General features: G+C 36.4%; 1 protein-coding gene across 4 annotated transcripts in view; it reads right to left on the reverse strand.

Annotated features, from left to right (window-relative positions):
* erc1b (ELKS/RAB6-interacting/CAST family member 1b) overlaps window positions 1–15697 on the reverse strand; it is a 321625-nt gene that overhangs the window by 59444 nt on the left and 246484 nt on the right. For all 4 annotated transcript variants that reach the window (XM_056456008.1, XM_056456007.1, XM_056456006.1 and 1 more), the window contains one exon: window positions 14337–14484. In XM_056456008.1, coding sequence (XP_056311983.1) covers window positions 14337–14484 — 148 coding nt within the window. The remainder of the gene's footprint in view (window positions 1–14336; window positions 14485–15697) is intronic.

The raw sequence follows: 15697 nt of genomic DNA on the forward strand, positions 1-15697 counted from the left end.
GGAATTACCAACGCCATTCCAGCACTTGTGGGAACTAACACTAACACTCAATCTGCGGTTACAGAACTGCAAGCAGACTTTTTAACACCGTCCCAGAGGACCATCAAACTGTAATTGGTCTGAATCACTCCGGGTCATCTCTATGAGAAGCGGATGGGGTTAGTCATGAGATACATGGCTTACAAATGGATGAGAGACCAAAACTGCAACTCTAGTCTTTGGAAAGCAACAAAAAAAGCAAATGAAGCTTACCAAAATTGTCAGGATAAATATCGTTTGCCTGTGTGTACGTCTTGATTTTCGAACACGGACACGCTCAGACGCCAGGACAGATTGGACCCCGGAGGTCACACTTTGGCAAGTCTTACATCTCGGAGTAGGGACTAAAATACACATTCACTTGATCAATGTCATCTCTGTCTCTCGCTGAAAGAGGAACCATGTCAGTTCAGCCACACTCCATTACACACACACACACTTGATATCCTGATCTACAAAGGGGAGGAGAAAGGGGTCGGCGCAAACACACACACGCAAACACACAAATGGATGACTTACAATGGAAATACAATGATGACTCAAACCCAAACCCATTACTATCACTACTAGAAGAGATGTCAAAAGTATTAGATGTTTTAATTCAAAAATACATGTGTTCAAATATATATTTTAATGCTATATATATATATAAGGCACATAATAAAAGGCACATCTGACCAGTGCTCATTAAACGTACAAAAAGATAACATTACATTTTATTAAATTTTAAATAATAGAAAATCTTGTACAGCTTAATTTCTACATTATATAACTTTTGTTACAAATATTGTTGAAACAATGTTTCATTATTCAGTGTCAAATAAGAAAAAAAATTGTGTAAATAAATAAAAGGCATTTGTTCTGACCTGCCCCTGTTGACCTTATTCTTCAATGCGGAAGTGCGCTCACTTTTGCGATTGTTTTAGAACTTCAGTCACCTATGGGAGAAATGACTAGGAAAAATTTATGTCAGAAAATGGTCAAACTACTTGCTCTACAAACAAGTGTTTACTTGACTACAGACCAAGTTGAATAATATAAAAAATAAATATCAGTTCGCAACATCAAGCAGTAGAACGAGCGTTTTTTAACGTCTAAAAAATGAATGAAAGTAAATGAGACCGGAAGTCTCGAGCCCAAATAGCTGCCCGCGCTCGTACATTAAGAACAAGGTGAATTAAATGTACAAAAAGAAAACATTAAATTATATAATATTTAAAACAATTAAAATCCTAAAAAAACCTAGGTGTTTGAGGAATAGTGGTAAACATAACTATTTAAATTGTATTTATTATAATTATAATTTTGGGAATCATTATCCTGGTCCTTGCTCTAAAATTGCTTATATATATATATATATATATATATATATATATATATATATATATATATATATATATATATATATATTGTGTTATTGATTACACCACAGTATTTATTCAAATATTACAACAGAAAAATGCATTTACTGTACACTACCACTGTTGCTATGTCAGCAGATAAAGCTGATCTATCATAATATAATATAATATAATATAATATAATATAATATAATATAATATAATATAATATAATATAATATAATATAATATAATATAATATTTCCCAGTGATGGGTTGCAGCTGGAAGGGCATGCGCTGCGTAAAACATTTGCTGGATAAGTTGGCGGTTCATTCCACTGTGGCCACCCCAGATAAATATGAATGAATGAATAGTATAATAGTATAATATAAAAAATCGTTACACATAAATGTTTGCATTAGCATACACATAAAACACAAATGCTTTTGAAATCCAAATCCTCTAAAAGATTGTTAGGCTGCATTAATTAGGCCAACCGGAGCTGGTAACACTTCCCAAAAAAGATTATGATTTGAATGGCATCTACGCTTATGTTAGTATGTTTTTCCTTATCCCGAGGTCTCCATAATCTTGGTTCCAGGTCGTATCCTGAGCAGATGCTGTGGACGTCATGGAGGAGTGGAGAGCATGAGCATGATTCTCAGAATTGATTCCGTCGGCCAACCTGAACACCCGCCAGTGAACTAAACACACCAGCAGCTTCTCCACGATGGACTTTCAGCATTCTCCAGCCTAGACTGCAGCTCTGCACAAGAAGTTCGGCCAGATGAGATACGGTCTTGCCCAACTGAGCCTGGTTTCTAGAGTTTATGTCCTTCACTTTCGTCAATTGGTGAAGTTTGTTCCTCGCAACTGGCTTGCTTGGTTTGCGACTTGTGGAGCTGTGCATCGATTGATTTGCTCTTCAGTGTTTGGACTTTCAGTTGTGAAAATGAAACCACACTGACCTGAACTAAAACAAACTCTGAAAACTGGATTGACACGGTTTCAACTTACTAGAACTTCTATGTTAAGCTGTTGACACAATCTACAGTGTAAAAGCGCTATAGAAACAATGATAAAGATGAATTAAATAAATACAAATGCTTTTTTGAGTGTGATTCTCAAAATCTTGAAGTCATCAGGCTAAAAACACATTTTCTATATCTAATACTGCATTATATTGTAGTTTTATTCTAAAATGCAAGAAAAAGAAGAGATTTGTGCTGCCACATAGCTACACCTCACCATAGATGGCTTAAAAAAATGTGTCCAAAAGCACAATCTTTTTTGCTTCAACATCAAAATCGGTGCAATTTCATTAGTATTGCATCTCCTGACTTTACCCAACAAATCCCAGTCCCTCTGTAACACCGGCGCTGACATAAGAAACCCCAAACACACACACACATGCAAGTCGGCTGACATACAGTTAACATGGGAAAAGCCAGGAAGTTTGTGCTGAGAGTTATGATGGAGGAGGGGTTGGTTTAGAGGCGGTGACCACACTAACCAGTCTACACCTTTTCCACAGCACACACAGAGAGCCCAGTGTGCATGAGCGGAGTCTCTCCAGCATCGTAAAGATTTCACATACGAGCGGCCGGATGATTAATGTGCTGAAATCATGCTCCACGATAATGGCGTGGATTAATGCAGCCTCTTCAGACCGTGCAGGGGCAAGGATGATAAATTTTACGACTTATCAAATATGGTTTTGGACGCCTCGAGCAGGTGGGAGTGTTTTCGGCAGGTTTGCTCGAGCCAGGAGTGCTTTTAGAGAGGGTTGGGGGGTGGGAGGGGGGATGCAAAGGAGGTTTTAGGTCACCCTCCTACACCAGCTGCTATTCTTGAGTTAATAACGTGCAGTATTTTAGAAATAACTTAATAACGTTAAACTGCAGTGTTGAATTTTTAACATCAAAAGTTGACAGAGCAGAGATCAAGGTCCCATAATTCAATTCGTAACCGTAAATGAATGAAAAACACATGTGGATCATAAAATACAGAGACTGCTAATTATTAATGGGTATTTTTTTACTGTGAGAGCAAGGGAAAAGAAAGCATTTGGGGGGATTTTCTTCATTATCCAATTAAGGATATTGTCCCTTTTGTCGCTTTTCATGTATTAATTAAATTTGATTTTAGATAATAGGCATTTAAAAATACACATTTGCACAAAACAACAACATTAACAGTGAAATAAATAAATAAATAAACTAGAAATAAAATACTATTATAATAACAATACTACTACTACTACTACTACTACTACTACTACTACTACTAATAATAATAATAATAATAACAATAATAATAATAATAATAATAATAGTGGGCAGCATGGTGCTTTACAGCAAGAAGGTTGCTGGTTCGAGCCCCGGCTGGGTCAGTTGGCATTTCTGTGTGGAGTTTGCATGTTCTCCCCGTGTTCGCGTGGGTTTCCTCCGTGAGCTCTGGTTTCCCCTACAGTCCAAACACATGCGCTATAGGTGAATTGACTAAACTAAATCGGCCATAGTGTATCTGCGTGAATGTAAGAGTGTATGGGTCTTTCCAGTGTTGGATTGCAGCTGAAAGGGCATCCACTGCATAAAACATGTGCTGGATAAGTTGGTGGTTCACTCTGCTGTGGCGACCCCTGGTTAATAAAGAAACTAAGCCCCCAAAAAATGAATGAATGGGGAAAAATAAATAAATTAATAGTAATAATTATAATAATAACGTGTAGTACAATAATAATAATATAAATAGCCTGTATAAACTACTCTACTGCTACATTTAAAAATAAAGACCATTTTGATGGATATAAACAAAAGGAATGGTCCCAATGTATTTTCTGTTTTACATTTTTAATTTCTGTGGCTTCTGAGAATCCAAAAAGAGTCACATATTCATACATAATGTTATGATAGCTGTTTTAACATTAAGTTATGATTGAATTGTCTCTTGTTAAGTTAACCAGGTTTCAAAGTTTATTCATTCATTCATTTTCCTTTCGGCTTATTCTCTTTATTAATCTGGGGTCACCACAGCGGAATTAACCGCCAACTTATCCAGCATATGTTTTACGCAGCGGATGCCCTTCCAGCTGCAACCCATCACTGGGAAACATCCATACATACTCTTTCACACACATACACTACAGACAATTTAGCCTTCCCAATTCACCTATACCACATGTTTTTGGACTTGTGGCACCCAGAGAAAACCCAGACACACACGGGGAGAGTTTTAAAGTTTATAAAAATGATAAAAAGTCACAAGAAAATATGTTTATGTTATTTTAACTTATTTTAACAAGTGAGCCAGATTTCAAAGTTTATATACAAAGTTTTACATGTAATATTTTGGGTCAGCTTGACTAATGTTGAGATGACTAGGAAAGACAATTTGGTTTCATTACTCTTATATTATTAGCTCTATAATTAACTATTATATAATTCCATACCTCATAAACATCTGTCCAAAATCATCTTATCAGTTAAGCCTTATTCCCACTACAAGCGACTCGCAACGGCAAAGCAACAAGCGACTGTTCATTTCAATGGAGAGTAAGGGGCCGATCACACTGAACACGCTTTTCGCGTTGAGAGGCACCTTATTTCAATGATTTACTAATGGCCGCGATCGTTTTGCGCGCTGCTTATGCACTCTGCGCGCCTTGTGTTTAAAAATAAAACAACTCTGAGCAGAGAAAGTGTGTTACGTAAGCCGCTTCGTTTTCATTCTCCAATCAAATGAAAGCAGAGGCGGGGTTTCCGTTGAGATGCCTGCAGTGTTTGTGCCATCAAGACGACTACGGAGACTTTTAAAGATGGAGGAGAGACTAGTGGTTGCTGTTTTGAGTTATCTGGTGCTGTGTGACTCACAAATCTTGAATATCACAATATTATTAAATATTAAAATTATATTAACTTCAACAGCAACACTCGTGCACATTACGCAGCTAGCAACATAAAAAGCACACCACGCTTCTTTTTTCTTGTCAACAAAAAAGGCAGTGAGGTGCTAGCTCGTTCGATGTGATCGGCCCCTAAGCCACTTCCAGCGACCTCGGTCTACGTGAGCGACAGCAACCGTTGGCGACCAGGTGGGCGTGACAAGCGACACAACACAGTTGAGAATCCTTCAACTTTATGCAAATGAAGAGCAATTTTCTTTAGCAATAGCTAATAGGAGCACCAGTAGAGCTCACGTCATCCTCTTTCAGCTCCTGCAAAGGCTGGTTGTATCTTCGTGCTGTAGACCTACACAGATTTGTGTTTGGAGTAGATCGCCACCCAGAGCGACAGGCAGCCACAAAGTCGCTGCTAGTGTGAACGAAGTATTGAAAGTGAAGTTCACTCAAAAGTGAAAATTCTGTCATTATTTACTCACCCAAAGCAATATGTGTAATACCTTTCTTCAAACTTTTCTCACTATTTGATCAAGTTCTAAAGCTATTTTGAAGAATGTTGAAATCCTGTAACCATTGACTTCTGCTTTTTTCTACTGTATAAGTCAGTGGTTACAGGTTTGCAGCTTTCTTTGAAATATTTTCCTTCGTGTTCAACAGAAGAAATAAACTCATAAAGCTTTGGAACCACTTGATAGTGAGTACAAAGTGAGAAAAGTTTCATCTTTGGGTGAACTACCCCTTAAATATTAATCTCAGTCAAGTATGTGATATCAGTGGAGAGTTTAATCTGAGTTTTTCCTCTCTAAAATGCTAATAAAAGGTGGACGGCACATCAGAGCCGGATGCGACGTCACGACAAAGAGCAGAGATTTCACTACGTGGACTCTTCAAAAGACACTCGCCAAGCATCTGTCCTATTTTTACACTGTCATCATCATCGCTGCGGCTGACAGACACACAGACGGAGAAAACGCAAAAGAAGAAGAACAAAGCCAGCTCATTTTCTTTCTGTAACACATCAGATATAGCTTGAAGAGTGATGCGTCGCAAAACAAAAACAGATCCGGGACATCTTCTTCGCGCAGCTCTTTTTGTTATGAAAAACGACACTTTTTTTCTCCTCTTCTTTTTTGTGGTTTCATACTAGTTCATTTCCTTCACCTCAAATCTTTGGATCACAGTAACGGCTGTTGATTATGCATCATTTTGTTGGACATCAAATAGTCCCATCTGCTCGTCGTCGAGAAAATATAATTTAAACACGATGACGGGCTCCATTTATCACACACTGAGTACATCACAATCCGTTCGAGTGAGATGAAACAAATGAGAAGCCACAGGATTGGATGAAGGCTTTTTTTTTAATAGATAAAACGCTGTTACTTCTTCAGAACTATAAAATACTGCATTTATAACAAATTAATTATTAATTATAATTCATTCATTCATTTTCCTTCAGCTTAGTCCCTTTATTAATCAGGGGTCACCACAGCGGAATGAACCGCCAACTTATCCAGCATATGTTTTACACAGCAGATACACTTATAGCTGCAGCCCAGTCCTGGGAGACATCCATACACACTCATTCAGACAAATACACTACGGCCAATTTAACTTATTCAATTCACCTATAGCGCATGTCGTTGGACTGTAGGGGAAACTGGAGCACCCGGAGGAATGCCAACACTGGGAGAACATGCACACTCCACTTAGAAATCCCAACTGACCCAGCTGGGACTCGAACCAGCAACCTTCTTGCAGTGAGTCGACAGTGCTAACCACTGAGCCACCATGATGTATACTTATTATTATTATTGTCCGTAACAGCTTACTGTTATTCAATTATTACATTACATTTACATTTAGTCATTTAGCAGACGCTTTTATCCAAAGCGACTTACAAGTGAGGACAAGGAAGCAATTTACACAACTATAAGAGCAGCAGTGAACAAGTGCTATAGACAAGTTTCAGGTGTGTAAAGTCTAAGAAGCAAAGCATTAGAAATTAAAAAAAAATAAAAAATTAAAATTAATATTATTTATTTATTTATTTTTATTATTAAAAAGAAGTTAGATTAAAAAACAGACTAATTGATCTATACTTTTAAATAACATACATCTAAAAATAAAAATAAAATAATTTTATATATACTATGAGTTTTTTTCCTCGCCAATAGCTCGTTCGGATCGGGACTTGTGGTGCTGCGCTTCGGTGGATTTGCTCTACAGTGTTTGAACTTTCAGCAGTGACATTTAAACTACACTGAACTAAACTTAACCGAACTTCAGCTCTGAAATCTGGACTTCACTAGAACTATGTTAAGCTGCTTTGACACAATCTACATTGTAAAGAGCGTTATATAAACAAACATGAATTCAGATTGAATTAAAAAACGTATGAATGTAAATTGAAATATATAATTTTTGCTATTTTCTTTAATAAACAATAATAAAAAAAACGTAATCACTTTTTATTATTTTATTTTTATGTGGGTGGGGTAAATTGATATTTAAAATTAAAATTAGATTTTAAAGACTTGACTGGGACAAAACATGCATATGATATCTGTAGTAAAGGCGCACTTCTGATACTATTCTTTTTTCTTTTTTGACAGACCTAACAAGACTTGACAAGAACCACCAGGAATTTTCCCCCCTCCGAGCCATTATTATCAGCCCTACATCTTTACGCACATCTGTCTCTCGAAAAAGCGAAAGAAAAATACTCTGTTTATGTACCACTATGTCACACTCATCCCCTGTCAGTCAAACCCCACGACCCTGATCCTCAACCCTAATCCAGTAGCACTCGCCCTTCCCCTGGGCCACCACAAACACCTTCAGGCTGGAGATCGTCATCATTTATACACCACAAACCACAATCCTAATGATTACAAATGACAATAATACTTTTAGATTTATATTATTAATGCATCTGGGTTAGTAATAATAATAATAATAATATTAACAATATTAACAATAATAATAATATTAATAAAGACTAAATCCATTCAGTAATTGCAATATTAATAAATATAATGTTTCTGAAATGCAACTATATGTGGATCAAAACATCAAAAGAAAAGAAAATTCCCTTATTTATAGCATAAATAACTTTGGATTTTTTATTCCAATGATTGAAAAAATATGTAATTTTCCCCCTTTACAATACATTTGACAGGACAATACATTTGACAGGAGGGCATTTGACAGGACAAAAGTCAAGTTTGGTGTAAAAAACGTCATTAATATCACAGAAATGGGAGGGTGTAATAAATGTAAAAGATGCTCATTGTGCTTTTATATGAGTAAAATAAAGAGAATTTATGATTGGTAGCACGTTTTCACACTGAAAAAAATACTAATTGGAGTTGACAAAATATTTTTAAGGTAAATGGTTGCAAACAATTTACATGGGCTAAATTTAAACAAACAAATGAGGTTGAACATTACTAAATTGTATTTGTTTGTTTAGTTTATCCCATACAAATATAAATGATTTTTTTTTTCAGTGTACATAAAGCAAAACGTGCTAATAAAGTAGCTTATTTGGATGGCAACAAGTCATGTGTGTAAAAACCTTGACCAATAGTGTAAAGCAGAGCTGACCAACCTTGTTTCTGGAGAGTTCATTTGCAACCAATATCAAACACGCCTGCCTGTAATTATAAAGTGCTGTTCAGCTCCTAATTAATTGATTCAGGTGTGTTTAATCAGAGTTGGAGCTGAAATCTACAGGAAGGCAGATCTCCAGGAACAGGGTTGAGCACCCTTGGTGTAAAGATTAGACTTAAATTGGACAGCTCTCCTTAACATTTTCCACCCATAATTTGTGAACTGTTACATTTCTTATGTAATACTTTCAAATTGACCCATAGTGTAAAGATTAGACTTCGATTAAACAGTTTCCAATTCCACCCATAATTTGTGTATCATTGCATTACCTATGCAATGCTTTCAAATTGACCCAAAGTGTAAAGATTAGACTTCGGTTAGAAAGTTTTCCTTAAAAATTTCCACCCATGATTTGTGTTTCGTTACATTGCCTTTGCAATGCTTTGAAATTGACCCATAGTGTAAAGATTAGACTTAGATTACACAGTTTTCCTTAAAAATTTCCACCCATAATTTACGTATCATTACATTTATTATGCAATGCTTTTTAAATTGACCCATAGAGTACAGACTAGACTTAAACTAAACTGTTTTCCTTAAAACTTTCCACCCATAATTTGTGTATCATTACATTTCTTATGAAATGCTTTCAAATTGACCCAAAGTGTAAAGATTAGACTTCGGTTAGACGGTTTTCCTTAAAAATTTCCACCCATAATTTACGTATCATTACATTTATTATGCAATGCTTTCAAATTGACCCATAGAGTACAGACTAGACTTAAACTAAACTGTTTTCCTTAAAAATTTCCACCCATAATTTGTGTATCGTTACATTGCCTTTGCAATGCTTTTAAATTGACCCATAGTGTAAAGATTAGACTTGTTGGACAGTTTCCCTTTACAATTCCCACCCATAATTATGCATATCGTTACATTTAATAAAGTATCTTAATTGTTATTATAAACCTTGTAAGTGTGTAAGTGCAGGATCATGTCAAACACCTTTAGGCTATGGCTATTTATTATAACCAAAACCGAAACTTCAAATTTTAATGAGTTAAATTACAACCAATGCTAAACTGTTCCTCGTAACGTGTCTTTTCTACAGTGAAACTTGTTCCCAACTCTGTTCCTAACTATGAAGTAAAACTGCTCCAAAAAGCGTTGATTTAGGACCACCGCATGCGATCTTTATCTAATGATTAAAACTAATGATTATAAATGAGGATAAACGGCAAACGGTTGCTTGTAATGTGTCTTTCTGCTGTGAACAGGACGTGTCTCAACCTTTCCGAAGTTGGCTCCTAACTTTAACCCCGAAGTAAAACTGCTCAGAAAGCCCTGATTTAGGACCACCGCGTGTAACCTTTATCTCCGACCTCAACCATTAGTATGTCAGGAGAGCAGCGGCTCTTAAGCAGATTGTGTGATTGACAGTGAGCGGGACGGGGTGCAGGCTGCCCTCCTGATCTCAGGGGCTGCGGGTGCGGAGTATCTGCACTGCTGACACCCATTTCCCGAGGAATGCTGGAGCTGATAGCCTGTCATTCAGACGTCTGTTTTCCAGCGTGTGCATGAATGGCGTTAAAGAGTGGATGTGCATGTCGTGGTTCTTGGTCGCTTTGTTTTTCTGTAGCCGCAGGGTTTTGTGTACATGTGTGTGGCCGGGTTGTACTGGAAACGGAGATGCAGATTTTTTGTGCGTTTGTATTTGGAAACAATTAATAGGTTTACATTGATTGGGATGATTTTGTAAGGGAGTTGATCTGTATAAAATATAATAAACATATTACATACTGATCATTATATTAATTTAAGCATAAATTAATAAATATATCAAAGATAAAAAATAAAAAATAAAACTATTCAACAGCATTCATTTTTGTCTTAGGACAATTTTGAAAAACGTACTTCAAATGTTTTCTACTATAGTCTTCATTGTAGAAATAATTAAATGCAATTATTCTTTGTTGAAGCTACACATTTGATCATTTCTAGTGCCCAAATGGTTTAAATTCACACTTGAATTCTTACATAGTCACAAGCAGGCCTAAAAATAAGGTGTTTCTGGTTAATTACAACCCCATCTCAACACTGCAGATCCACACATTGCGATATCGATGCTGAAACGATATATCGTGCAGCCCTAAGCCCTATTGTTAATGTTTTATTCTTTATCAAAGATTTCTCAAGTGACATTTCGTAGATCATGAAAATGTTCCCATTTAAGTTTGGTTTTTAATTATTATTATTTAATTTCTAATAATTTTTTAGCCAACTTTCAATTGACCCAATTAACCAAACTTATAATTAACCTGCATAAATAGTCTTTAAATTGCACTTTAAGTTAAATACTAGTATCTTGCAAAATAACTAGTAAAGTATTATGTACTGTCAACATGACAAAGATAAAAGAAATTAGCTATTATAAAATAGTTACTAAAAATATTATGTTTTAATGACAAATTGTGTTCTTAAAAAATCTTCTCTCTGTTAAACAACACTTGGGAGAGATTTGAAAAAAGTATTAATTTCACAAGAGCGCTAAAAATATTGACTTAAACCGCAAGTAATATGTAATTAACCCTCTACCGCATGGTGTTGCTATATGGCAACATGATATTTATGTTCATTTTTCTGTCACTGCTTCTTTAAGACCAATGCGCTAATGTTTTTGTTGGGAAAAAGAAGACCTTAGGTTTAGCCAATGATGTGCTTTGGTTAAGTCATATGACGTGCAGTGTTTTTCTGTGGTGCGATTTCTGACAGACTGGCATTTATTGGGAGTAGCTGCTGAAATTGAATGAAAACGTCAATAAAAACCTCCAGTAAGTTATGATGACATATTCACAAATGTTTTTATCAAATTAGTTTTTTTGTAAATCAATCAAACGTAAGTGTTGCCAAATAGTGGAATGTGAAATATTGCAACAGCTTAGGTAGCTAGCAAGGTCAACTGTGATCTTTTAAGCTGTAACAATAACAACATGAATGCTAGTAATATGTTAATAAGTCATATGTTAATGTAATTTGCATTATGGATAAAATCAAATTTTTATTTTAATTACGCACTGTACTACACTGTAAGGACACTGTAAAATAAAATGCACGCCAACATTTTTAAATCAACTTTTTCATCTCACAATTTGGTTCATTTACCTTTATATTTATTACAATTTAACATCCAAACCAAGTAAAACAAAGCTCTTAACTGTACAGTGCTCAGCATCTATAAGTACACCCCTCACAAATCTCTCTTTTAAATTCATATTTTAAATAGGAAGCTATACAATATTATATGTGTGCATATATATTAGATTAGTCAGTACTGAAGCCAAATCTGGAGCTTATCTAACAAAATAACTTATGATAACGGTCTAAAAACTAGTACACCCAGATTTATATGTTATTGAACAATGTTAAATACAAATACTTTTTTTTTTGATTGTTGTTTTTGAAATTTTTTGCTTGAATTTAGTTGCATTATCGATCAATTTCTTAATATGTTTGGTGACTAAAATATGATTTCAATAAAAATATTCGTTTAATAAATTTATTTAGCTTAAATGCACCTAAATACATTGCCTACATTCACTGATAAATGGACAAAAATATTCATTTTCAAAATAGGGTGTACTAAATTATGCTGAGCACTACATAAAAATAAGCCATTAATCAATTAGCAGAGAACCAATAGACTTCACAAACTAATATTAACAATTAAGTAGATAAATGCATAACACAGCCACTAGTTTGCGTGTGCTTTTTGCAGGTGGTTTGTAGGAACCAGGAGGAGGAGTCAAATAATCCTAAAAATGCACTGTACTCTGCGGATGGACATCTGTACCTAGTTTGCATCTCCAAGATTTAATTTCCAACATGCGTCTCCCTATAATGTATATGTTCTTCAGCCTCTCCTTGAACTGCTAACCAGAACTACGATAGCAAGGTCAGCCATTCTGTGAACACCAGCATATCCTGAATGATCTTACATTTCGGGGCAATCACGCCCCTCATATGAGACAGGATTTCAGGTTATTGTCAACTTAACGTCTACAGACAGCATCTGTGGCATGCTTTCAATTATGACGCACAGATAATTTAGACTGGAGTTTGCAAAACCCAAATACACAGTGTTTTTACAGTAAAACACAATCAGGGCCTGGAAGGAACGAGAGAGTCTGAGAGTTCAAAAGCATGAAAAGCGAAGCTCCCATTTGAGTCAGAAACACACAGTTCGTCAGCAAAACAAAAAAGCTTGTTATACTCGAGCTATAAAATCTAAATTGTCCCTTTGAGGTGGGACTATTTTCAGTTTTTTTTTTCTTTTAGACTGACGAACGTCTGGTTTAAGCTTCACCAATGTAATTCCTGTGGGTGAGGTTGAAGAACTCCTCTAGGAAACTAGGAGGACTGAGGTCTGTGTTCATTTTAGTCTATGGTTTTGCCTCGTGCCTTGGTTTAGATCAGGGTTGCCCGAACTCGGTCCTGGAGGGCCGGTGTCCTGTTGATTTTAGCTCCAACTTGCCTTAACACACCTACACGGATGTTTTTAGAATGCCTAGTAAGAGCTTGACTGTTTCTCAATATGCGTTCTTCAGCGATCTTGCGTCCTCGTGTTCTCGTGCAATGTCATCATCAACTGCCAAAGTTCAGTTCCAATACTCAAGACCGGAAGAACAGAGGATGTATGAAACTTCCTGGATGTGTTCTTGATATCGAGGATGCACCGATGCAGACTTGAGCACCGAACTCGCTCTAGAAGTCCCAGAAGTCATTGCGACTGGAGGTGGGAAGTGCAGCATTTAATATAGATTTATTATTAAAGTTCAGAGATACAGTATAACTTATTTATCTCAGGAGTTTCCCTAAATGAAACGGTGAATATAAACATTACCATGAAAGTCTTGATAAAGGAATAAACACATTAAGGGTGTTTGTTTGCTGAAATTTGTATTAAAATCTGTTTTATTTATATTGCGCAACATATATTTGTAAAGTCTTGCATAGTATATATATTGAAAAGGGGAAAAACAATAAATCTTTGTAAATCTGCTGTAATGTTTAAATAATTTTCCGTTAAAAATGCGTGAAGGTCACGTGACCGTCAGGAAGAACGCAGCATCTCATTTCTCAGAGGACGCGTTCTCTGTTCTCGTGGTCTCCCGAGTTCGTTCTTCCAAGGACACCTAGCAAGACCGGTCTCCACAAAAACGCAAGCCCATTCTCTGCGTTCTTGGAATTGAGAAATAGTCCTTGATTAGCTGGCCCAGGTGTGTCTGATTGGGGTTGGAACTAAACTTTGCAGGATACCGGCCCTCCAGGACCGAGTTTGGGTACCTTTGGTTTAGATGTAGTTCAGTCATTGATCTCACCTGCTGTTTGGTTGTTTTTCGTGTTCACCTGTTGTTTGGTTGGGTTTCATTTTTGTTCTTACCTGCTGTTTAAGTTGATGAACCAGCCTGTCTTTCTCTCTCTTCAGCAGAGCCACCTCATCTTGAGTTTTCTTCTTCTTTGAGGATGAAAGCTCCAGAAGAGCGATGTTGGCGTCCTTCTCGCTGATGGCAGCCAACAGTGCCTCCTGCCTGTTTGGAGGAGAACACACACTTAATTAGCTTTCAGACAGCACATTTTATTAGATTGTGATTGAAAATATGCCCTGTTGACAAGATGAACCTTCAATTCCTTGTTGACGATCTCTAGATGTGTGGTACTTGAGCATATGAAACTATACAGTCATGATACTAGAGCAGAGGCAACCCTGTTCCCCGAGATCTACCATCCTGCAGACATCAACTGCAACCTTGATCAAACTCACCTTGCTTTAACTAGCAGGTGCTCCTTTAGATCGGACTTAGTTGCTTTAGTGGTGTTTGATCAGGGTTGCAGCTAAACTTTGCAGGACGGTAGATCTCCAGGAACATCACTACTAGAAGGATGCTAAAGACAATATATACGCATAATTAAATACACAGCTACGGAAAAAGAGGCTATTGAAATTGCTCTGTTTCTCTGGAACTTTAAGTTTCTCTTGATGATTTATGGTTATGTGTTTTATTAAAACATTTTTTTTTCATTTATTCTGTCAAATATGGGCAACACGGTGGCTCAATGGTTAGCACTGTCACCTCACAGCAAGAAACTGCTAAATTTGGCTATCTATATTCCCTAATAATAAGTCATGTATAACAGTCCCACAACATTCTGTCACTCGATGACACTCGAATACCCTGTCAGAAAAGTCTAGTGGCTGGGAATGATCTTTTTATAGTGTCTGTTGTTTTCATGTGTTTACATAAATAAATATGGCCATGGTGTAAATGGACAGGACGATCTTATTGCCACGTTATATCTTTAAGATAACATGATATATGGCTTCAGTGATTTCCTGAGGATGAATATCAAAAAATAAATAACACAACAGGAATAACTGCAGTCGCAATCGTCGATCTCATATGAAGCAAGAAATCGCGATGCTAAATGATGATGTGTGCTGGTGTTGTTGGGCTGTCCCATTCTTTGAGGTAAATTTTGAAGCCCTTCCCCTTCACATTATGTTTCAAGGGACAAGGGGAAGGGAAAAATGAATTGGGATTGGGCCTAAATATAGTGGAGTTTTCCCAATAAGAGTGTTGTAAATGTTGTCAAATAGTTGTATCTTGGCCAAATGTTGTCCCATCATATCAAACCATACATCAATGGAAAGCTTACATTTTCAGATTACAGCTAATGTGTAATCTCTACATCCAATAATTGACGCTTATGACTTATTAGTGGTCTGGTGTCACAAATATTAAT

The sequence above is a fragment of the Danio aesculapii genome, chromosome 4, assembly GCF_903798145.1.
Source record: "Danio aesculapii chromosome 4, fDanAes4.1, whole genome shotgun sequence".
Lineage (NCBI taxonomy): Eukaryota > Metazoa > Chordata > Actinopteri > Cypriniformes > Danionidae > Danio > Danio aesculapii.